Source organism: Megalops cyprinoides, chromosome 22 (assembly GCF_013368585.1).
Source record: "Megalops cyprinoides isolate fMegCyp1 chromosome 22, fMegCyp1.pri, whole genome shotgun sequence".
Taxonomy (NCBI): Eukaryota; Metazoa; Chordata; class Actinopteri; order Elopiformes; family Megalopidae; genus Megalops; species Megalops cyprinoides.
The window spans coordinates 19,303,662-19,327,692 of NC_050604.1; the positions used below are offsets into that span (position 1 = coordinate 19,303,662).

A 24,031-nucleotide genomic window follows, 5' to 3' on the forward strand; every position below is an offset into this window, starting at 1 on the left:
GTGGTTTAATAATCTTTAAACGATCTTCAGTACTTAGTAAAATACTTACATTATAAAACAGTAAAATAAATAACATTAATATTTTGTATACAAATTATAGATGAAGGATCATGAAATAAGCAAAATTGGGGTCTTTATCATATATTTCACACTAGAAATTCACTCAGGTTTTACAACCATGAAACCTTAAAACTGCCTAATGAATAACAAGCTGTAATGATTATTCCATATCCAGCAGAATTATTCATTTTAACCCCACTGTATGTCCACCCTGTGATCTTTAATACATACTCTATAAGACTGCAGTGTAACAGGCAGCAGTCAGAAGGTGGTTAAGTGCGTGGGTAGTGCACAAACCCTCAGGGGGGTTCAGGCTGAGAGGCTCAGAGTAAAACTACCCTAACCCACCACCTCTTACGGATGGCTGGTATTTGTTAATTCATTTGAACATCAGTATTATACAATATATAAGGACCTGAAAATGCCTGTACAAAAATAATTTAAAAATTTCAACCAATGGCCTAGGAAAGAGTGGAAAAAATGATGATGATCTTATGACAGCATGCTATATTTCTCTACTATATACCTGTAATGAGATATCAGTATACATTGCATAACAGCATGAACCCATTCATTTTAACATCTATATATTGTACACGTTTGAAAATGGCATGCATATCCCCACATGCACACTCCACACGTATGCTTGCACCAAAAGTGATGAAAACGAAGGCTGTAACTGTGAGCTGTGAGTGAAGACAAGATTAAATAAAGGCAGGAGGGGTGCTGAAAGCGTGGAGCTCGCTGTGCAAGCACACCGACGCCCGGCACCGAGGCAGCGCTCAGGATGCCGAAAAAACGGGAACAGCACTCTTCAGCCAAAGTCAACTACAGTCCCAAAAACAACGCCTCCGCGCTCCCTCTCCCCTCTCCTCAGGGTACGGCCCGGCATGATAAGCACGGTAAGTACTACGGTCACTCTGTGGCCCGAGGTGGGGATAAACGTCAGTCAGCTTGTGGGCGTGTGTGTGCAGTGCTGAGGACAGTTTGCTAGGCGTGTCCCTGTAAATTGAACAAAATATCCTGCTCTGTTAGCATAGAGAAGACTTTGCCAAAGTGATAAGAGAGATATGTGGTTTATTTGCATCTGGAGGGAAAAATACTCTGCTCAATTTCAAGAGAAGATAAAGGTGACTGAATTGAAAAACAGTCCTATAATATTTGATGCAAATTATACAACACTTAATTCCATAGATGTCTTCAGCCAGGGCACCTCACAAACATTATCTTACCTTTCACACATTACGCTTTTATACAACTATACATTTATGCATACATGTATATTAATTTGTATGTATGAAAATATGTATAAATGTATGTATGTCCATATGTATGTATGTATAAAAGCGCTACTTGTATACAAATTGACATTCCATTGTGCAGCATTATTAGTTTTTCATTTAATCAAAGCTCCACAGAAGCTCAGAAAATATGCTAAACCAGATACACCAGAGTCTAAATGAAAAAGAAAAATTATTAGTACCTGGGAGGCACTGTGTTGCATGGGGTGGCAGTACAGCACTATGTACCTCAACATAACCGAAAAAAAATTCTCTAATCGCAAAACAAACATTTTGCTGTGTTCATGGGCAGACAGTGGCCTAGTTTGAACGCCACAGTTCTGGCCTGGGCCCGGCCGTTCCGTCACGCACTGACGTCAGCTCTCAAACACAGCTCACTCCCTGCGCAAACACTCGAACCGCGACAACACCCCGCAAACACGCCCCCGTGGCAAACTGGGTCGACAGAGAGGCGCTTTCCAGTCGCCCCGTCCGTGCCGGGACTGTCAACGCGACCTTCTCTCCATCCGGCCACGCCCAGAGAGACCTACCAGGCTGCGCTCTCGTAACAGAGCACACAGCCGCACGTCCAACGCGGCACAATAACAGCAGCACAGTGACTCTCAGCAAAGCCGCACAGCTCTGGAACAACAACCAGCACCGATTAGGTTTCAGTTACAACACAATTCTGTTTCTTCAGTTTTTTAACGTGCAAAATCACAGACGTTAGCACTGCATTTATGAATGAATAATGAATCGTATCTGTAGAAAAATATGCATAGAGTCACATTTAGTTGAAGGCTTTGTGTTGCATGTGTCCATGTTTTTTGTCATCTATGTAATTTTTCATCTCTACACACGTGCAGTAAATTAGTTGAGCATTGCTGAACAGTCGTACCTTCTGAACTTAAAGGCCGGTGTGGATCTCACAGGACCAGAGACAGCCACCCTCCCCTGGGGAAACAAACTAATCGCCCTTCTCTCTCTCTATGCCTCCCATGGTCATCACGCTCAGGCATTCCATGTTAACAACATGTCTCAGTAAAATTCAGCAGATGAGACCACACTTCAGCATCACCTGCCTCCAGCAAAGTCAGCTCATTTTCACATTTAGGCAGGGTAGTGGGGGCGGGTGGCCTCTGGCAGGGGTCACTGCCTCAGGAAACTCCTATCAGAAGCAGGACTGTTATTACAGAGGGTGGGCAGGCGGTGACTGACAACACGGTATGAAGTCGCTCATATTGAGAAGCTTTATGAGCCCTGGCCTGTGAGTGAGTGCTAATCTGATATGCAGAAAATAAGGTCACTCTAGCAAACTAGTCCCTGCAGAGTTGATAACCACAGACCGACAGGAAGACCGCAAGAGTTAAACAAAACCACAACCAGGTGAACCAACAGATAACATACCCATGAACTTGAAACCGAGCAAACACGTAACACCCACATGCGCAACCCCCCCCCCCCCCCCCCCCCCCAACACAAAGTACTCTGAGTACATCAATGCATTGCTCAACTGAGCTTCAACCGTCAGTGCCTGCAGTCCCATCAGAGCCTAGCCCGTCTGGCTAGGTGGGGACTTCAGGCTTGAACGCACGGCTGGGTCGGGTCGGCTTCTCTAAACCCCCCCACCCCACCCCGCCTCGCTCATCACTCAACAGGCTGCTGACCTTTTTCTTCTGCGCGACTGCACAAGCTCACACAGGCAGCCCCCTCCCCAGGTGGCTGGGATTCCGCGCTCCGAACGCGGCTCCCCCCGAAAGGAGGACCGTGGCGGAGGTCGGCCTCTCGACCACTGATGGCCCCCGACGGTGTGCGTGTCGCAACGGGCACGCCGCTCAAAGAAGAGCGCGCGCCAAAAAAAAAGCACGTGGCACACGCCGCTCGCGCAGCGGTGGGGACCAGAAGGGGAACGCTACTGTCCCCAAAAAGCAGAAGCACATCCATGTGTTCGTTCCACTTACGCACTGAAACAGCTAATTTCACTAATTGCCTAATTCACCTTCTGGCACAAAGAGCTGTTAGAAAAGCCAAGTGATTGGAAAAGATACTGGAAGTACTTCTACTTTCTACACCCAGACTTCTTCTACCTCTGTTGGAAACTTGCGGAAATGCCATGCAGCGAGTCCCCTGTGCTGGAGACGAGCCGAGCCATCAGGAAGACACGAGGCCCAGGGATGCAGGCCCACTCCAGCGTGGCCTCGCGTGTACTCCGGAGACCAAACCAAATTCTTTCAAGGACTGGCAATTTCAGCTCCGGGGACAAAAATACACCTGAGCGTACTCTCTCTCACAATCACAAACCACAAAAATGCAGCCGCCTCTTCCAGTCCTGAATTTAGCCTGAATCAGAGTGTAAAATTGGACAAACGGACGTGTGGTCAGAGACAAGGGTTCTTGGTGCTCTGGTGTTGACAAAATGCCTGTTTACAACTGAGGGTGCAAAAAAAAAAAAAAAAAATCCAGACATTCACAAAATATTTTTTGGACCATCGTCAGCTTACTCATAGCCTATAATTTGCAAATTATAGGACATTCAAATTAAAATGAAAGAATGCACAGCAACACCTCACACATCTGCTCCAGCCATGAGCTGTCAAAGAAATATACTGCAAGGGCAGTAACCGCAAATTTGCATACAAGTACCTGTACGTACAGTTATGTAACACTCTAAGAAAACGTAACTGTCGTCAATACCATTGTCTGGGATTTCTTTCTACAAAGAGGCATGTACTTTCTCCACCTCCATCCTGTCTGTTCATCCACACTCCTTTCTACCCAATCCACACCGCTGACGTGCAGTGCAGGGGGGATTGGCATTGCTTCATGTAGGGACACGACTAATAAAACTTGTATTCAAGATTTCCGGAGAGATAAGAAAGCTTCTCACAAATGTATCTCTAAGCATCTGATGATTAAGACAGAAAGAACTCCAGGCTGTCTGCAGGAGCAACGGTTCACAGAGAACAACAATGCGTGCATTATCAGTCCATCCACGTCTTCTTCTGAAGGTGCCATGTATGCTTGGTGCCACACAACTTTAACATGATGGTCCTGGTGGTCCGTGATTTACATATTAATAGATAGTGAGTGAATCATGGTGGGGAATGTCTTAAGCATCAGTTATTTCTAATGCTACTATTCTGGCCACTATATGGACACCCCTTAGGGGTCAGCATATCCCTGCACCTCTGTCAGTACACCTGTAGCTTAAGGGGTTCCCTGTTTTTTCTGCTCACACAGAGCGGACACAGGAGACTGCAGCACTTTGGGGATGCCCATATCGTCCGACTTAGTTTTGCTGAAGTCATTATTAGGACAGGAAGGACTTTTAACCTCATATACACTTTCCTAGCAGGTCACTCTGGATAAGAGTGTCTGCTGACTGGTAAAATGTAATTGCAAAATGGAACGTGATCAACCATGGTTACTTTATAACTGAAAATACATAAAGAGCCTTTATCAGATAGAGGAAGGATTTCACTGCCTCCGGTAATATTTGGAGAATTGTTTGTCATCAAAAGTAGACTAATCTCCCAAACAACGAACCAACACCAGTAAAGTAGAGAACGCAATGAAATATAAGAAAAATATGAGCACAGCACCCCCAGGTGGAGGGATCTTGTCAATGCAGCGTTATATGAAAACAGTGCGCTACAGAAACGAGCCTTTAAAAAAAGTATTCCTCTTACAAAAACACTTATGGGACATTTAATAGTCTTTCTTTAACAAGGACATGTTGAAAAACCCCAGACATGTGAAGCCTTTCTCTTCTCTGGTGTGACAGCACACACTCTAAGGCTGAGTGACCCCCTCCCTACTCAAACAGTAAGTTAAGGATCACGGTCACTTAGCCATGCGAGACAATGGCTCAAGCAGCAGTTAGGTCAGGTAACTACAACCACGAGCAGCCCACTGACTCGCTGCCATGAAATGCTCACGATGACTAACGTGCAGGCATTGCAGGCTGACAGGTGCCGACACACACGGACATTCAGCGACAGCATTCACAGAAATTATGTTTCAGGAACAAGCAGATACCTTCCAAATATGGCACTGTGCATTCAGTGTCTCCTTACATGATCTGTTTCCTCAGGTGTGTTCGTTGTTTCTTGGCTAATCAAAATGTTATGTTATCCATTCGTGCGGCTGGATGATTACAGAGGGAATTCCGATGAATGACAATGATGGCCCCACCTGCAGTGTCACACCTACGACTTGCACCAACCACCTTTTAGTCCATTTCCATAGCCACTATGCTGCTTTATGCCAACCTGTTGCCATGACTGTGTTTTGACATCAATCAAACCCATTCCTCACAGTGGAGACAGGGACGGGGAGGTGGGAGGCCATCCCACAGCCAGTACATATATTGCACACTCCACCAGGCCTCTCACACATGGAGGATATTTACACCAGAGCACCCTCCATCTCTAAAAAGGTGTCTTTTTCAATTGCGCCTTGCCTTTAAAGACATTATTTCCTAGTTAATGAATACAAAGGACATGAGGTTGTTTGTCGAGCCTATCCCTTAATATAATTTCCTGCGACATATATCCACTCCTACACTGCACGCTTAAGGTCCAGAACTCACCATCGTATCTGGAGGGTGTGTCGCAGGTCTTCTGGGGCGTGGCCACCCTAAGGAAGATCTGCTGCCTCCAGGAATGTCTGTGACTGCGGAGTGGGCTGCCCTCACCGACCACGCCCACCGCCCCTGGGCTGGAGAGAGCTGCCACATCACTGAAAGGACACACACACACACACAGACAAACAGACACACAGATAAGAGAAGTCTTATTATAATTCATTTTTTAATTTCTATACAGTGTTGTTATTAAATGCTCTCTGCTACCAGTGTTTGTTTTTGTTATTTTCGTTTATTAAGAACCTCCCTCACAAGAAACTGCAACTGCACTTTTCCACTAGATGGTCCCCTTCTGATGTCATGCCACTCAAGAGCCCAATCAAGGAACAGGTGACTACAGCAAGCCTACAGCAGCCCCAGCACCAGTGATTAAGATTAATACAATTGCATACTATCTACATGAGTGGGTCTACACAGCGCCTGCTTCAAACTCCTGCTTGTGAACAGGCAAGTATGATACAGTTCCATATCTAGCATGTTCCTGTCTACATTACTTCCTCTTTCCACTCTACACTTCATAGACAACTTCTGGATCTGAGAGGCTTATCCAGCTTGCATAGTTTTGTTTTTTTCCATGCAATCAGCTTTAACAGCTGCATACATCAAGCTAATGAAGCTAATGAATACATTTCCAGAAACCACTCAGGTTAATCCCTTTGCTCAAGTATTCAGACCTACAAAGCTCGACTTACAAGTCCATTTCTCTCACCACCTCACCCCTATGCCAATGCCCGCCAGTCCCTTGCTGGTCACGGTCGGACTGAACGAAGCCTGTACCTTTTGTCCTTAAAGTCACAGGTGCTGTTCTCATCAACCGGCGCCAGAAATTTCAGAAAGTTGGGGACAGAGGAAGAGGAGCGCAGTCGTGCCCGGAGACCACTGAGGTGAGCAGAGGCGAGAGGACTGGCGGGGGCGACGGAGGGAGGGGGAGAAAGAGAGAGAGGGAGAGGGAGAGGGAGAGGGAGAGGGAGAGGGAGAGGGAGAGGGAGAGGGAGAGGGAGAGGGAGAGGGAGAGGGAGAGGGAGAGGGAGAGGGAGAGGGAGAGGGAGAGAGAGAGAGAGAGAGAGAGAGAGAGAGAGAGAGAGAGAGAGAGAGAAAACAGGAGGAAGGGGAGGGTGGCAGAAGGAGAGAAAGGCAGAGGAAGATGGGGACAAGAGGCAGAGCAGGGAAGAGGAGGGGACAGAGACAGAACAAAAGGACGGCCATGAAAAAAAATTACAGCAAAAGTATATATTATATCACACCCTGTGGTTTACAAGGACCTGCACACAGCCTCTGGGAAAACACATTTACATAAATGCCATGCAAGCAAGCACCGGCACACTGCGTACAGACTTAAAACGGTAAACATTTGTCAGGCAAACTCCTCACACATTCCTCACTACTCCTTGAGGGCCACATGGATTTGGAGATGTTGGTTTAAGGATCTTAAGGCTGTCGATCAAATCGTAATCACTGTCATTATTTGCTTAGCTGAAAAATGTACCCAGAGCAGCTTACATACTCCACATCATTATCCTGACACAGCTGCATATTCACTGAAGCAGCAGAAAACTCATTTTTGTAATTTTTATAATTCTTGAAAATTTTTGCAAGGCACCATAATTTAGGTCATTGTGCAGTATTACGTATCTGGTGTTATGTGATAATGAATTACGTTTGTGAGGAACTCTTTCAGAGTGAGATCCGAGACTGCGGCCCTCAAAGACAGTTCTCCAGCTCTGTCATGGCTCTACAGGTGAGCTCTCTCACCTGCGTTTGAGAGGCCGCCCACCGTGCTCTGTACCCGGGGAGTGCTTTGGGGGTCGAAAGAAGGTGGGAGAGGAGGAGGAGGAGGAGGAGGAGGAGAGCGTTGGGTGGAGTGTGGGGGAGGGCGTGGCCTGGGAGGAGGAGTCCCTGTCACATCCCAGCGGGTTGGTAACAGCAAGGAAGAGAGAGGGGGGGGAAGTGAAAGAGGGGGAAGAGAGAGGAAAGTGAAGGAGGTTTACATTAAAGCAACAGGGAGAGAGGCACAATGCAGCCCCCTCCCTGGCAGACAAGAAAGAGGAAGTGTGACCTTCAAGAGAGGAAGTGTAACATTCAGACAGGAATAAGTGAGGTAGGGGGCGGGTGAGAAAGGTTTGCATCGTGATACTCCGAAGGGGTGTTTCCCACTGAGTGTTGGGTGCATCTGCCCAAAAAGACCTCTTACAACATAACCACAGAGTTGCAAGAAGAGGGGAGGGGTGCTCTAGGGTGGAGACATTTTTAGTCTCTCCCCACCCTTTGAACCTTAACCCCACGAATACAGCTCAACAAAAACAGCTCTTCAGCTACTTTATCCAAGGACATCAGTTACAGACAGGCCACATTTCCCCTCTCCTATTGTGCAAATAAGCTGGATGTATATGTCTATTAATGCTGAAACGTTCCTGATGTATTGACAGACATTGGTTATCACATTCAGAATGAAAAATCACATTATTTTTTATTTTCTTTTTACAGGCGATATACGATCAAATTAGAGTGGGTAAATGCAGGTAAAAAAAAATTCAGGTTAACATTCAATAATGTATAGGAAACCAAACTAACAGAAATTACATGACACACTGATAATATTTAATCACAAAGCCAGTGTCCTGGACATCTAAAATTATGTTCCAAGCTGGCACAATTTCTGATGCAAATATATTTCATAAGTCATATTTTACGTGATGTTTACATCACATAATAACTGTTTTTCTTTCTAAATGATAAAAGATCCAACAGGTACACCACTGCAGACTGCAGCTGACCCCCTGACCAAACAGCCCTGCTCTAAGACATGTATGACTACCACTACTTACTCAACCAGCCCTGGCCACACACTTCAAACCACTCCCGCTTATCAGCATTAACAGTGTTTCCTGCAGCCTAGTGTGACTAGTGTGAATACTCAAACACAGCGAGGTTATTCCTATAATAGGACAGTCAGCAGCTCTACGGTACATTACCTTATTGTCATTTAGCAGACGTTCTTACCCAGAGCGACTTACATAACTTACAGTAGCTTATAGTTTTTACATGCTATCCATATTTACACTTATCCATATTTATGCTGCTGGATATTTACTGAAGCAATTGTGCGTTGAGAACCTTGCCCAAGGGTGCAACAGCAGGGCCCCAGTGGGGAACTGAACATGCGACCTTCAGTAATGCCCTTCACACCAACACCTCCGTCCCCGGGTATCAATGACCCCTGACCCCCAGCGTGACGTCCCGGTGCTTACTTGCTCTGGTGCGGCGTGTCGGTGCTGACGGAGTAGTGCCGGACCAGCTTGGGTTTGGTGGCAGCGGTGGGTTCCTGGGGGACGGGGGGAGACGAGGAGTCTGTGGAGCAGGACGTGGGCAGGTGGCTGAAGGTGCTGGCCCGGCGTCGAAAGCCGGGCCGCTGGACGTCCTGGGAGGGTGTGTCCAGCTGTTTCAGGTCCCCTGTGGAGTTGTGAGACTTGAGGGGGCTGGAGGGGCGGAGTGGGGACGACAGGGGCTCCTCCAATGAGGGCTCCTGGGGACCAGAGGAGCGGGAAGAAGCATAGTGAGATGTACGCATACAAATACTCAGAAAATCAGAAATGTTTTTACTAAGGAAATTAAATACTTGAACATGAGGCTGCTCTGGTAGCCCTGTGAGACCTTAATGAAGAGGCTATAGAAACAGTATTAAGTGTTGGTTTTTGTATTTGGGAAGCAAAGCTAGTTGCTAGGACATGTGGTTGGGAAAAGAGATCCAGATGTTGGGATGAGTGTTTGGGGAGACAGAGCTGGTTGTTGGGATGTGTGTTTGAGATGCGTCGTACCCGGATGCTGCTGTTGAGGGTGGAGCTGGAGGAGCTGGTGTCAGCCTCTCCCCCCTCACTGCTCTCCCTCTGAGCTCTCGACCGACTGCTGCCCTGCAGGGACAGACCGACAGACAGACAGACAGACAGACAGACACAGTAACTATTAACATGGGGCACTGGGCCTGAAAACCATAAGGAACACCGGCTCCAGTACCACTGCACTAACACAGCAGTTTACCACCTGGGGTTCAGTAATCTCACAATGCATTTCAAAGATACTGTAATCAGAAAACACCATGCTCTGTATTAATGCCTACATATGCACAGCTGTAGGACCATAATGGCCACACTGCCCAGGTGTGTGCCCCTGCCCACCTTCCAGATGCCCTCCAGGGACTCGGTGAGGGAGCGCTTGGCGCGGGTCTTCAGCTGCTCCAGACGCAGCCGGCTGGAGCTCATATGCACATCTCCGGACACCTCCTCCGTCCCACTCTGACCCGTCTGCAGGAAGTGGCAGCTATTACTGACTCTGGAACAGTCATCTGTTTTCACATCATAGATTGGGGTTGGGTAAGCTGATCCTGGTTTAGTTGTTGAGACAGAAGGTCCCCAGAGTGTTGCGCCGGTAAGGGAGGGTGAGGTGGGTTTGTTATCATTACATCTGTGTGGGCTGTACCTGTTTGAGGTCAGTGTTGTGTTGGTGTATGTAGTACCTGTTTGAGGTCAGCGTTGTGTTGGTGTATGTAGTACCTGTTTGAGGTCAGCGTTTTGTTTGTGTATGTAGTACCTGTTTGAGGTCAGCGTTTTGTTTGTGTATGTAGTACCTGTTTGGGGTCAGTGTTGTGTTGGTGTATGTAGTACCTGTTTGAGGACAATGTTGTGTTGGTGTATGTAGTACCTGTTTGAGGTCAGTGTTGTGTTGGTGTATGTAGTACCTGTTTGAGGTCAGTGTTGTGTTGGTGTATGTAGTACCTGTTTGAGGTCAGTGTTGTGTTGGTGTATGTAGTACCTGTTTGAGGTCAGCGTTTTGTTTGTGCTGGTGGCTTTTCTGACGTTCTTCATATAGACTCCGCAGGCTGGACATCACCAGCTCATTCTCCTCCTGCTCTGTCCTGGGCCGAACTCTCTACACACATACACACACAGGCACAAATGCACACAGATAAATGCAAACATACAGTGATTATATGTTGCATGCAAGTCAAAAGCACCATTGTAAAATAAATAAAGTGACATGGCCTCTATCAGGAACAGTAAACAGTGTAGTGGTTTCTCTATCCCAACAAAGTATCAGAAGAAGCCCAAATCACTGGCTTTTTAGTGGACACTTCCACAGATCTCCACTAGGGGTCAACCTTTCCTTTCATTCTGCAGCCCTTCCATCACTTCACACCTCTCTCTCTCTCATTTGACGATTACAGTGACTCCCGATAATGATTCCCCCATTGGGTTTATTTGGTTTCCAAGGCCCTGAAAAGAGTGACAATAAAAAACTGAAGGGCTGAGATGGAAAAGAGCTGCAGGCACTTAAGTGACAGCATTTAGGCGAAGTGAACCAGCAGGTTTTCCCCATGAAGCCGTCCCATTTGCATTTAAATGAAAATGCCTCTCAAGCAAAGTGAGCCTGTACCGGAAGCCTCTCTCCCTCCTGACTGCTCTAACTGATGAAAAAACATATGGATTTCCATTGAACAGAGCACACACACACACACACACACACACACACACACACAGCACACTCTAATCGGCAATCAATCACAAGCCCCTCTGAAATCCATTCAGATTGAAATTCATTAAGTACTCTGACAGCGTTTAAATAATTAGCCTTCACTAGGTGTAACTGTGTTAACTGCAAGGACATTAGATGTGAGAGTTCAGCCACCCCCTCCTATACCCCTTTACCTGGATGCTTTCGAAGATGGTGGCCTGCTCTTTGTTGTCCAAAGCAGCCAGGTGTCTCTGGAGCTCCAGTCTGGCTTTGGAAGGGTGGAGACCTGAAAGCACAACCTACTGGTCAACAGTGTTTCTGCATGCCAAAAACACACATTCACAGCAACTGCACTAAGCATCATGCAGTGGCCCCACCAACCCCAAGCGGCCACATATGGGCTGGCTGTCAAATGTCACCCTGCAAGATGGATAACAATAAAGAACTGTAAAGGTGAGAACAGGGACAAGTGCCTTGCACTGATTAGTCATTACACACACACACACACACACAAAACACATACACATACACGCACACAACGTTACAATTAATTGAAAAGGTTTCACAAGCAATCTAATTACTGCCAAAAGGAGCCTGGGAAAATATTGACTTCTTCACTCCCTCTCTCACTCTCCCTCAGTCTGAGGAGGTATGATGGCAGCTGAAAAGCAGCGATTATGTGGGAGAGGCGCCCTAATCTGGTCGGCATGCAGGAGCTGCCTCCTGCTGCAGCCCTGCAGCTCTCTGGTGGCTGCTCTGTCTCTCCACGGGAAATGAAACCCAGGGAAAGCATTTGGTTGGACTGTCTCAAGTTGTTATAAAACAACCTCATCAGGCCCATTTGGAATCTCACCTGGTTGGTGCTTGCTATGCTACGTCCCTAATGAACACTTTCCTTGGGGTTCATTTCCAAATATTAAATGTCCCAAAATCCCAAAATATTCCAAAAAGCCAAAGTCTTGTTTGGTAGGAGTGTGGTAGTGAGACAGCCGCTCACTAAAACAGACTGACGAAGAAATAAACAGCATCAGCGGCTGTTCACTCATCATCTGTGGAACGGTGTCCGGTGCCAAGCCAACAGATTGTGCAGCTTTCTGACCTTCGATCCTCTCACAGAGCCGGTGTAGCTGCTGCATGGGGCAGCTCTCACACTGCTGGCACTGGGTCCTCGAGCTCTGCTGCAGGGCAGCCACGGAGAACGCCTGCTTCAAAGTCAGCATAATCTCATCCACCTGCAGAACATAAGAAACGGGAGAGAAGGGCACAATAAATACCTCGGAAGCTCCAGTTCAGCTCCTGTGAGGTAACACGAACAAGCAGAATTTCTAAATATTTAATCTGACATTTGTACTCATATAGAGTCACTCTTCAGCTCTCATTTTTCCCTCATAGTGTTTTCCCAAAATACCCCAATTAGTTCCATGCTGAACTAGACAGAATACAGACACAGCCTCTTCAGTAAAATGAAGACATGCCCCCAGCCAATGACCCGTTCGGATTATAGCTCAGGTTAGTCTTAAAACGATCACTTGCTCAGGGTTAAAAGTGCCTGAAGCATTCCCAGTCCTCTAGGGCCACCGTTCCTCAGATTTTTGAGATAGCTTTTTAATAGAGCAGATAAGTACCTGCAGTACAGCCTCTCCCAACCCTGGCTGTGGAGGCACACTGTGTGTATGCAGGTTTCTGCTCCAGCTGCTTTCAAAGAATTAGATTTAACTGAGCTGTTAAAAGAATATTAAGAGGACCAAGCTAATGAGGACCAATTAGGAGCCATTAAATGTAACCGAAACAAGAAGACAGATTAAGTTTTGCCTCCAAACACTACTATTAATTAACCCATTAAGATACGCCATAAGGCAGAATATGAAGGTGAACTAAAAAGCTATGCAATGTAACCCACACTGACCATGGCTTTGCCACTGCTGGTGTCAGAAGAACTGTATAACCCACTGGCTATCAAAGTCACATTACCGAGTGGAACTCTTTAGTGCAGTTTCCATGTAATGCGTGAGTTGATCAGCTTTAAGGAAAAAAACAGAAAAGACCAAAAAAAATGCAGAAGGAATGGGAGTCTTGCTTTTTCTCCTTAAACACAACATGCACTTGCGTATGATTGGTTCAAACTTGCCACATGGACCAATAAGAGGAGAGTATGCATGGAGCACAAGGAGTAAAGCAACATGACTGTTTAGCCAGATTGGAATGCGGGGATATGCTTTTCTTGTGTGATTGACTGAGCAAAAATTGAAATCACCAGGGGGAGGCACTATTTTCAATTTAGGGCTGATTGTCTTCACCTGCAGAAAGCCCAGAGACCTGAGGATATTTGCTGTATGTATTATGATCAGGTTATCATACCTTTAGTGATCCTTGTGAAGTATGAATTTAACTACAACTCTTGTGATGGGAAAAGTGCAGTCATTTTAAGCAGTATCCTACCTGAAGCAACGGCTTTGAAAAAAAGGGTCATTTTTTAAATCCTCCACCTAAACAGTGACCTCATTGCATGTCAAAAGAGTCATGAAAACAGCTTTTATCTTATATGGTGAGTGGTGTCAAAGCCATGTTACTTTGGCATTAGTAAACTACAGTACATGTTGATCTCTGAAGGCACACTTACTTAACTCATCTGAAGTGCCCTTTATTAATGCCCTTTTACTGAAGACTAATTCCTTTGAAGCATGTTCCTTTTAAAACTTGGGTGTGTATCAGTGGAGGCTTTATAACCCTCCTGCTCTGTGGAATCTGAACAGGACTCTAATCTTTCAGTCCCCCATTAACACCAATCTCCAGACCAGAACAGCACAGTATAGTTGTCTCATGTATGCTTATAATAGAAAACATTATGTAGGAAATTATGAAATGGGAGCGTTCTACAGGACATTTTTGTTAAGGTACACTGGGGTATAAAACTGAGATATTTATGCATTGAAACAGAAATGACCTGGTTCAAAGGCCGTCCATTAAAGTGTGGTGTTACTCTGCATCATTTTTAAGGACAGTATATGCTTTTAACACAGCTTCAAGGATGGCCAATGATGGAGAAAAGGTTTTCTTTTGGGTCACAACTCAAAAGCAAAAGGATTACCTTTGAGGGAGACTGTAATTTCTGAAAAAAAGTCACAAGTTTGGTGGTTGTGGAGCAGGTTGCATGCTGGGTCCTATCTATTCATTGCAACTCAAATGTGTTCACTTAATCACGGATCAATTACATAAATGCAATTCACTTCTGCAAGGATCCATTTATTTCATGCTTACCCAAAGTCCCCTATCAGGCATTAATGAGGGCATGAAGGAGGCCCCTGTTCATATATTCTGTATTTACACAGCCAATTTTGCCAACCACTTGCCTTATTTATTCTCTCTGCTTTTGAACACCATGTTCATTTTAATCTAAATTGGTCTAATGTTCCTCTCACATTTAACACAAGAATAAAAACGACTCTCTCTAAAACTGCACCAGGGTGTACTCACAGACTGTGCAGATTCTGGATAGCCTAGATGACCAGATTCCCTGCTGAATCTGATGTTTAATGACTGTGAATGCTCCATCTCTCTCTCTCTCTCTCTCTCTCTCTCTCTCCACCTCTCACTCTCCTCTCACTTTAATGTTGGCTCACTCTTCCCTTCCCCTTTTCCCCTCTCTCCCGCTCTCCCTCCGGTCCAGCCCCCCTGCGCTCGTCCCCGGTCCTCACCAGTGCCTCGTCTGTGCACTGGAAGACGTAGCAGACGAACTGGCAGTTTCCGTTCTCCAGGGACTCCCTGCAGATGAAGCCGAAGTGGTCCACGTGCCTAATGCCCTGGGAAAAGAGGAGAGCTCCACGTCAGTTGCGTGGTATGTATTCTCAGCTCCTCACTGGTTGGAGGTCATGTCAATCCCAGCATCCTCTCTGGTCTTGGCTCAATGTTCCACAGAACCGAACCCAGTTCCTCTCATACTGATATGCCATCTTGATTCTGTATCGGTTATAACCCTCCCACCTTGTTAAGACAGGCCCACTGGACTTTTCTAAACAAAAAGTTAATGATCCAGTTCATAATATTTTATAAGGGGAACACTTTTATAAGACTTACACTGACATCATGACAGCCATTTTGTCACATTGCGTCAGCGTACAAAAATAAAACAAGTACTTCCCATTACTTCATCATGGTGTTTAGGATTATGAAAAAAACTGTGTGTTCACTGACCTGAGAGCAGAAGGAGATCTCACGGAAGCTTTTCTCTATGGCCACTTTTTTGGTGTCTGGGCTCACCAGGAAAATTTGGGACTTCCCAACCTGTAATAGGAGGAGGTTTGGACTTCAGTGTGTGCACAGTGCAGTCATTAGAGTTCTTACTCTCAGTACCTTCTTTCAGAACTGTTCTGAGGTCAGCGCTGTGGGGGAGGACAGTCAGTGGAACAGTGTTTAGGCTTCTGGTTTCTTAATAGAAGGGTTGTGGGTTCCGACAGGGAATGCTGCCTTGGTGATGTCATAGCTGAGTGAGACACTTTAAAAAGCCAATGTGCATGAGCGTGACAGTCAGCCAGACAATGTGTGGTCAGAGATGTGAGTGGTGCTCTGTACTTGGATACACCATTCACTGAGTGCATACACTAGTGTTTGCCAATCCCAACATGAAGGTTGGTTTCTATTCAAAATATGCTCAATTCACTAGGTTCAATTTATTATAACAAAACACCCCAAACAGCACATTTTTCTCCAAGAACAAGCAAATAACTTACACATAGGTCTGCACTCAATGTACAGCTTAATTAAGCGTAAGCAAATAAAAGAGGTCTGAAATGAAAACCATGGTGTGGCCATGCACAGGATGCAAAAACAGTGCAATTTACCATAAAAACTCTGAATGCAAAGGATATAAATGTGTAGACATGTTCAGAATAAGCACAGATAAATTCTGATCAGAACTGATGCTATTTCTGTGGCTCCAAACCAGTTCCTACTAACCTACTGTGCACTAATGTCTAATCATGTTCATTGTATTCAACGGTCAGCATTTAAACACCGTTCAGCAATTCAACTCAATAGAAACGCAATTCAAATTCCGTGTCTCGAGCAAGCATAGAATGACTGCAAACACAAAGCACAGAGCTCATCAGCACTGCAGACAGGAGAGGGTGAGAGAAGAACCTGTCCCGGACAGACCCTTTCCAGACTGACCTTTGCTCTGTCCTGCAGTAGTTAAAGCTGCTTCAACATAAAGAGAGAACAGCTCGTTCCTCTGTTTCCCTTCAAAAATGGCCCAAGAGCCCCTGCTCTCAGCGTCCTGTCTGAGATAAGCAAGGGGAACAGGGTCGGCGGGCTCTTGCGTGCCGAATCACGGGGGGGTGGGGGGTATGGGGTGAGCGGGAAAGCGCAGGACACGTGGCGGGGTTGGCCTACTTGAGTGTGGCCCCCTTTTCCCTTTAAGGGGGGTCTCTAATGATGTCAATGAGTGATACAGCACATCCAGACCCAAACTGCTCTCATAATTAATCAATGTTGGTTGTTATTTCAAGTAAAACCCTGGAAATTTAAGTCTAGCATCCCTTTTCGAGTCTCTTGGCTTTGAAGTTTGGGCGCACTTCAGCAAACAAGCCTCGAGTCTTCTTTGTTCTCCGTCAAACATGTTTTATCTTTCACCACCACTTCCACAGAGTTGAAACAAACTTTTTTCCCCCCTTAAAAAGTGCAGGTTAAGCACAAACTACAGGTATTGATTCCTTCCTGTTTTATTCTCTTCTCCTTCAGCATGTGCCGAATTCATAAACTAGACCACCGATCAATAGACTGGTGTTTCCAGAATATTAAAACACTTTGTGTATCGTCTGGTCTATAAAATCAGAGTGGTAAAAATGAACCAGAAACACAAGTGCATCAGACTAGCCCCTATCATTCATGACATGACGCACTCAGGATACAACACCAAACAAAACATAAATTACAGGTATTGATTTGTTCCCCTGCGCAGCTGAAGTCATCTTCTATCTGGAAGTGTCTGTTGTATAATAAAAAGGCTGCCAGAATCAATAGCTTCAACAGCACTGCGGTTTCCTCTCCAAACCCAGTGAGGGGAAAGAAACACAAAAGTGTGCCTCCGGAACGGGCTTTGTCATTCATGACACATTCTCCTCCTGAGAGGAAAACCAAAAGGCCTTCAGACCCAGAACCACTAAACTGCACAAATGCCCAGATTTCTGTATCCCTGCACTTGTAAACCTGCCCCACACAGCAAGATTGAATCAGCCTTGACAGGCACTGGTTTAAAATCTTCAGTGACTGCCATTCTGATCCTAGAGAGCTGTCCATCTACTTAAGGTGTCCTTTTAACTGGAGTCTGGACTGATGGACAGAGTTAGTCAGGATTCACAGTTAAATCTGAATTTGTGATTGATTACATTCAATGTCAATGACACTACACACGATCAATATCACAGCTGCCTGGAGGTGAAATTAAATTGCTCAGTGACTACCAATGGCAGACCTGGTCTTGGTACATACAGCCACAGTGGGATATATTCTACCCCTTTTAAGAAAGGAAACATAATTCAGTAAACAGGCAATTCAATTAAGTCCAAAGTGAGAGAAAATCAAATTGTCAACAACTATAACTGCATCAGCTGCTCAAGAAAACAGGACCTTTTTAAATTGTGGAATGCCTTATGTAAGCATGGACTACAAAAACCGGCTCGTCCAAGGAGAATAACCTTGCAAAGAGAACAGAGAAATAGAAAAATACAAACAACACCTTTCTCGTTTTCAGATGCACATAAATATGCGAACGCTAAGCTCGCGTTTAGTCTCATTCAGTCCGGTTCATGTTCGTACAAGAACAGGAAACGTACGACAGCTGACAGAGTCTGCAAAGCACGCAGTCTGAATGAGGACATGACGAAGAGCAGACCCCTGACCACGAACGAAACAAAGGAAGAGACAGAAAGATTAGAACAATAAAAGAGCGCAGAAACAATAAACAGGAATAAAAAGTCAGGACATGGACTTGGACAACAACGCTGTCAAAATAACAGTTCTGTGCAACTGTCAGGGAAACAGAAAACCCGGCATAAGTGAACAGGAGTACTCTTAAAACCTGCCTGGCCAGAAGCCCAGTGTAAAAAGGCAGGAGTACTCTAAAATCAAAAAACTGTCTGGCCAGAGCGGGGCAGATCCCCAGTGTGCAAACACAGTCTCCCATTCCAGTTCAGCCGCTTTACTGAATAACAACAGCTGCCTGCCTTATCCTCCTACCAAAAACCAGCAGAGCAGGGAGTAGGCACAGGATGAAATCCCACAATGCCCCACTGCGCACGGCATTGCTCAACGCCCCCATCTTCTCCTGTAGGATAAACCCTACAGAAGCCCCAGCCCCAGGTTCAACATTACCTCTTCCAGCTTCAAACAGGGTGCAGCAAAGCCATTGTAATGACTCACTCTAATGAAACTGGCACCCCGGGTAATCTTCAACTTCACAGCAATGCTGTGAGAGGCTGCACCTGGGATAACCGAAGTGAAACTGATGGGGTTTGAGTCTAAGGAAGCCACTGGAAGAACAGGTCTAATTCCTGAGTTTCCCTTCACTGTGACAACAGCCTCTGCCAGGAGGAAAGACTTCTGTTCCCCACCCCAGTGGCACAGGATTTGGAAAATAACTGTGGTGAAGTCTTTGGGAAAGTCAATGCAGAAAATGCAGAAAAGTTGCTGTTGGGAGATGTAGTCCAGAGTGAAAACGGTCTCTTGCCCCGTTCTTCAGCTCTTATTAACAATGCAAAATGCTTTCCCTACTCACCTCATTCTAGGTTTGGCTGAGGAGGAGAGGTAGTGTGGATATGGTCGAAATTTTGTGGAGGTAGGTGGATATTTTAAAGTTTACTATAAGCAGTAATGAAGTTCAAATCAAAAACATTGTTTTCCCTCTGGAACAAAAGCTGAGTTGTTCCAATCCTGTCTAATAGCTAAAAATGCCTAGGACAAATCAAACTCGATGGTATGGTTTCCTGGACAGAGGGAATACATGGATTATATTTCTACAAACAGCATGGTGAGGAGTGGGGCTACATGGTGTGGTCCTATTGGATGACATGGTTAGGGGCGGGGCTGTATTACCGTGAACAGCATGGTGCGGTTCTCCTGGATGCTGGTGGGCTGGACTCCGCAGGGCCCGTTGGCGCCTCTCTTGTGCAGCTCTGGGGAGAGCCCGTTCTCGTCCAGCGCCTGGAGCGAGGGGAAGCTGGGGTCCCGGCGGAAAAACACTGTCTTTAGGCTCCCGGGAGGGCTGGCTGTGCTTGGGCCTGCCGCCCTGGCCCCTCCCCCTGCTCCCGCGGTTGTGTCCGGGGCCCCGTTGGACGAAGGCTGGAAGGAGAAGGCGCGCTTGAGTTGGGCGACCGCGCTGGAGGCTCCCGCCAGGCCCCCCGGCGCGCCCCCATCCCCCGCCCCGGGACACCCCCTGTCCTTGGGCGCCGCCCCGCTGGCGTGGCTGAACTTCTCGATGCACTCGTCGATCAGGGCGGGCGGGGCCTTCTTGTGAGCCACGCTGACCCGCCCGCAGAACAGCACCTCGAACTTCTTGGCGAAGGCGGCAGCGGCAGCTGCGTCGCTGCAGTCGTCAGTGACCCCGGCGTCAGGGGGGCGGGGCCCCGGGGCCTCCTCCTGCCGGGCCGCGCTCTTCCCCGCCTGCCGCAGGGTGCTGATGATCTCAGGGACCTGCAGGGGGCGATGTCGACAGAGAAAGAGGATCATGAGTAAACTACATTACTACAAGAGCTGCTTTGTGGTACAACAAAACACAAGGTCAATGTTTGGCAGGGTGTACCAAGACTTCAGAAACCAGCCGCTGTACCAGCCACTGACCTCTAATCAAACACTTTCTCTTCCCTTTCTCATGCGGACTAACTTCTGTCACAAAACTAACAATTTCAAATTTGACATTTGAGAAATTAACTGCAGCTCATGTATATGAACATTAGCTACATGATTGGGGTAATAACAAAATAACACTCTTAAAGCTACCACTTCACATAGGCTCCTGCATGATATGGTGACCTCACAATGGGGAGAGTATTTCTGAAGTGACGTCACTCACAGTCACGTCAGACTGGGCTCAACAGTGGACTTTCCATAGGAAATGTATTAATAGCTCCCACAGTGGTTGTTACCCTAGAAAAATACTGGCTTGTTCTAGCCTCCAAAGACCAAAACAGATTTTTCTAAACACACTGCTAAACAAATATTTAAATATTTACCTAAAACTGAACATGAGTTGGCTTTAGTTCGAGCTGAAAGCCTCCTGCAAAACTGTTATAACTCAATGACTGTTCTTCTGTGCAATACTGTAAGATGGATTCATTTTTGGTCATTGACAAGAACAAAATTCAAAAGTTATCATTAAAGATGAGCTGTTAATGAAACTTGAAAACATCTGTGTGTAGCAAGAGAGGTACACAAAAAAAGTTTCTGAAACAGACTTCAGTCCACAGAAGCAAAACATGAATCCTCACAGTCTGGTTCACTTAAAATATCAGCAGCTGTTCTACCGTGACAATTGGACCGTTTGGCTAATTAAAGTGCAAACTCGAGTCCTTTCTCTCTCTCTCTCTCCAATTCAATCACCACGCAGGAGTGTACGGGTCATAAGGCTGAGGAGATTAGATTACAGGCACACCATAAACACCATTTAAACACCATTTAACTGTCCTGGTATTGATGCAATGCGAAGCCTCTCGCCACAGCTGGTACAGAGCGCCAGGCTGTTTGCTGAATACCATTACGCTGTGAGCCACGATTGCCTTTGGAACTGACACCAAATCAAGGTGATAGAACCTCATCAATCAACAAATCTGATCAGATCACATGCGTATTGATCCCACAGAACAGCAGATCCCCATCCGTGGCTCCACGGATACTTTGTTACGACAAATTCATAGTCATAAGTGTTGACACAGTTATTAATGGGTTACCTAATGTTACTTGCATGGTCTTTGAAGAGCGTCATTCTTAAAGTACAGGGTGATACAGACACAATACGAAATTCAGACTTTACTGCACAGACTAGCTTCAGTAAGAGAAGCAGTAGCTCCCAATGAAAATGACTTCATATAAACATAGTGATCGCCACTCTTACTAAACATCTTCTGGAGGAAGTAAGAGGGGAAAAATGTGGAAGAGCTGGAAACGCCACAGTTTTATGGCTCGCAGCTCTGTGTACATCCAGCTCAGGCTCTCCGAACACAGCCTGCTCCCAGCAGCAACGGCACATGAATACCGCTTTGCTGGAATTTTCCTTCAGTTTTGTTTTTTTTTTTTTTTTTAAGAGATTCGAGTTAAAGCTTAGTCCTGCTGCTCAAAACATTCAATCGCAGTGACGTCTATTCTTGACATGAACTGGTTAATAGGGGCTCCTATAATGTGTATCTGAAAAAACTGAAGGGAAATGACCAAAGTGCTTTAAGAACTCACCCAGACCCAATATTATTACCTGATTTCTATGTAGTGTGTTTACAAGAATGCATTGTTCAGCATTTTTGTTCAGCATTTTGTTCAGCATTTTTGCTATTATTGACACATATTTCTATCCATTTTCAACACAAGGTCATCAGTAAGACTAGACACAAATGCACTGGATCTGCAGTATGTCTTCCACTGAGCGTGCAGAAATACTGAAACATTAATTACTAAAAGCATACAAAAAAAATGGTTTAGCGTTCTATTCTAGAGACCTTGCTGCATTAAAAATAGAAAAATTAAAAATGAATAGAAGGGAAGCTGGAGGGTACTGCTGCTTGGAAAATACTAATACTTCTCAAGCGCTTCTCACAGTGGGGAAACAATACATTTATTTGTCACGGGAATTTAATTTTATGGTAGGCACATTTTGTTACTGTACAGAGGAAACTTGATTCGTGTTCTTTGCCAAAAATATTTGAGGGCTTTAAAGCAACAAGATCCAACGTGAATCGTGATGCCTCACCAGACTGGAATAATTCAGTATGAGGCAGTTCTGGGTGGGAGGACACCCAAGTACAGAATATGAACTAGGACAGTAAATTGTGAAATTTAGAGAACGTTGTAAAAATACCCAGTTAATGCAGTATATAAAAAAGGGCTTGTCAGTAGGATATCAATACTAGTATTGAGAAGGTGCAGAACCTGTGTGGCCATCAGATGCATAAAAAAGCTGCAAGAATACAAAATGAACAGGCATAAATTGTAAATGCATGAGTAAAAAAATCGTAACTGAAAAAAATGTATGAAAAGCCTCTGTGACCTTGATGTTTGACCTTTAACCTTGAGGGTCAATAGCACTATGGGGGTTAACGCAGGGTGATCTGTGAAAAGAATAATAAAATTCCTTGCACTGCTGGATGAGTTAGGGAGTGGAAGCTGCAGAACTTATCTGCAACTTCGTAAGGTTCTGAATCCACACTTCGCTGGCCACATTAGGGAAGAAAATCAGTATTAATTAAACACCCAGCCATGACTGGCTGTGTTACAGAGCAGGAACCACGTCTGTGAGAGAACCACTGAAAAACAACCCAAAAATACAATTCCCCTTTTCGTCAACATGGCATGAAAGAAAAATATTTGGGCAATTTCCTCCAGTACATGTGATGCTCTTATCCTCCAGGCCCATGCCTTTGAAAGAGCACATTGTTTCCATGCGTCTCTTTACAATTTTGAGCTGGTAATACGCTGGCTGGACATTACTGAACACAAACATTTTATATCCACCAACCTTTTATGAAATACTGCTTCCTCGCAAAGGCCAACACATACTGTATAACACATTGCAGAAATATTACAAAGAGTACCTCCGCTTCTATTTCTGGAAACTTTTATTTATAGTTCTGCAAGGGCGGGAAGGCCTCCAGTAATGGAAGGCCACCAACCCATCCATAAAAAAAAATCTCCTGTCACCCTCTTTTTTAATATATTTTTCATAATTTGCTAGAGGCTTTCCCCTGGCATTAAAAATGTGAGAAAGTTGCTTGCAGCCTTACTACACACTACATCCTACGCACAGGCATTCCCAGTGAGACCACTCAAACTAATTCACCGCAGAAATAACAGTCAATACAATAAATATTACATTACATTCATTTAGGAGATGCTCTTATCCAGAGTGACTTCCAACACAATAAAACAGACGTGTATCCATTCAAGCTGAATGAGCATACAAATACAAATACAATATTTCATTTTCATATGAGACTCCCAACTGCAACTGAAAGATGAGTCAAGGCAAGGACATCGCTGGTCAAACAGACATGTGACAAAGAAAAGTAACCCCCAAAGGTTGAAACTTAGACCTCAGAAACAGAGGAGAGTAATGAACAGATCACACATCTGTAAGGCCCAAGGGGTGCATTCCTGGGTTCGGTATGGAATGGATGAAGCCGGTAATCGCCCGTAGCTTTGGGGCGCAGCTGCGGGATTAGTGGATGAGGGTCGATCCGACGTGTCTCGGTTCTACTGTCAGATGTACTGTATGTACAGTCCTCTCTGAGCCCCAATAATAACACGGTAGGGTCTATTTCTGAGGCGCTGTAATCTTCCCCCACGG

At 45.5% G+C, this 24,031-nt stretch overlaps 1 protein-coding gene across 3 annotated transcripts in view; it reads right to left on the reverse strand.

Annotated features, from left to right (window-relative positions):
• Positions 1-24,031, reverse strand: part of tbc1d1 (TBC1 (tre-2/USP6, BUB2, cdc16) domain family, member 1) — a 58,835-nt gene that overhangs the window by 19,631 nt on the left and 15,173 nt on the right. For 2 of the 3 annotated variants that reach the window (XM_036516882.1, XM_036516883.1), the window contains exons 2-13: positions 19,579-20,175; positions 15,682-15,771; positions 15,186-15,290; positions 12,590-12,722; positions 11,685-11,776; positions 10,792-10,908; positions 10,158-10,283; positions 9,801-9,893; positions 9,234-9,508; positions 7,738-7,881; positions 6,763-6,888; positions 5,932-6,080 (exon numbers count right to left, since the gene is read on the reverse strand). In XM_036516882.1, coding sequence (XP_036372775.1) covers positions 5,932-6,080; positions 6,763-6,888; positions 7,738-7,881; positions 9,234-9,508; positions 9,801-9,893; positions 10,158-10,283; positions 10,792-10,908; positions 11,685-11,776; positions 12,590-12,722; positions 15,186-15,290; positions 15,682-15,771; positions 19,579-20,175 — 2,047 coding nt within the window. The remainder of the gene's footprint in view (positions 1-5,931; positions 6,081-6,762; positions 6,889-7,737; positions 7,882-9,233; positions 9,509-9,800; positions 9,894-10,157; positions 10,284-10,791; positions 10,909-11,684; positions 11,777-12,589; positions 12,723-15,185; positions 15,291-15,681; positions 15,772-19,578; positions 20,176-24,031) is intronic. The other variant, XM_036516884.1, reaches the window with a different exon arrangement.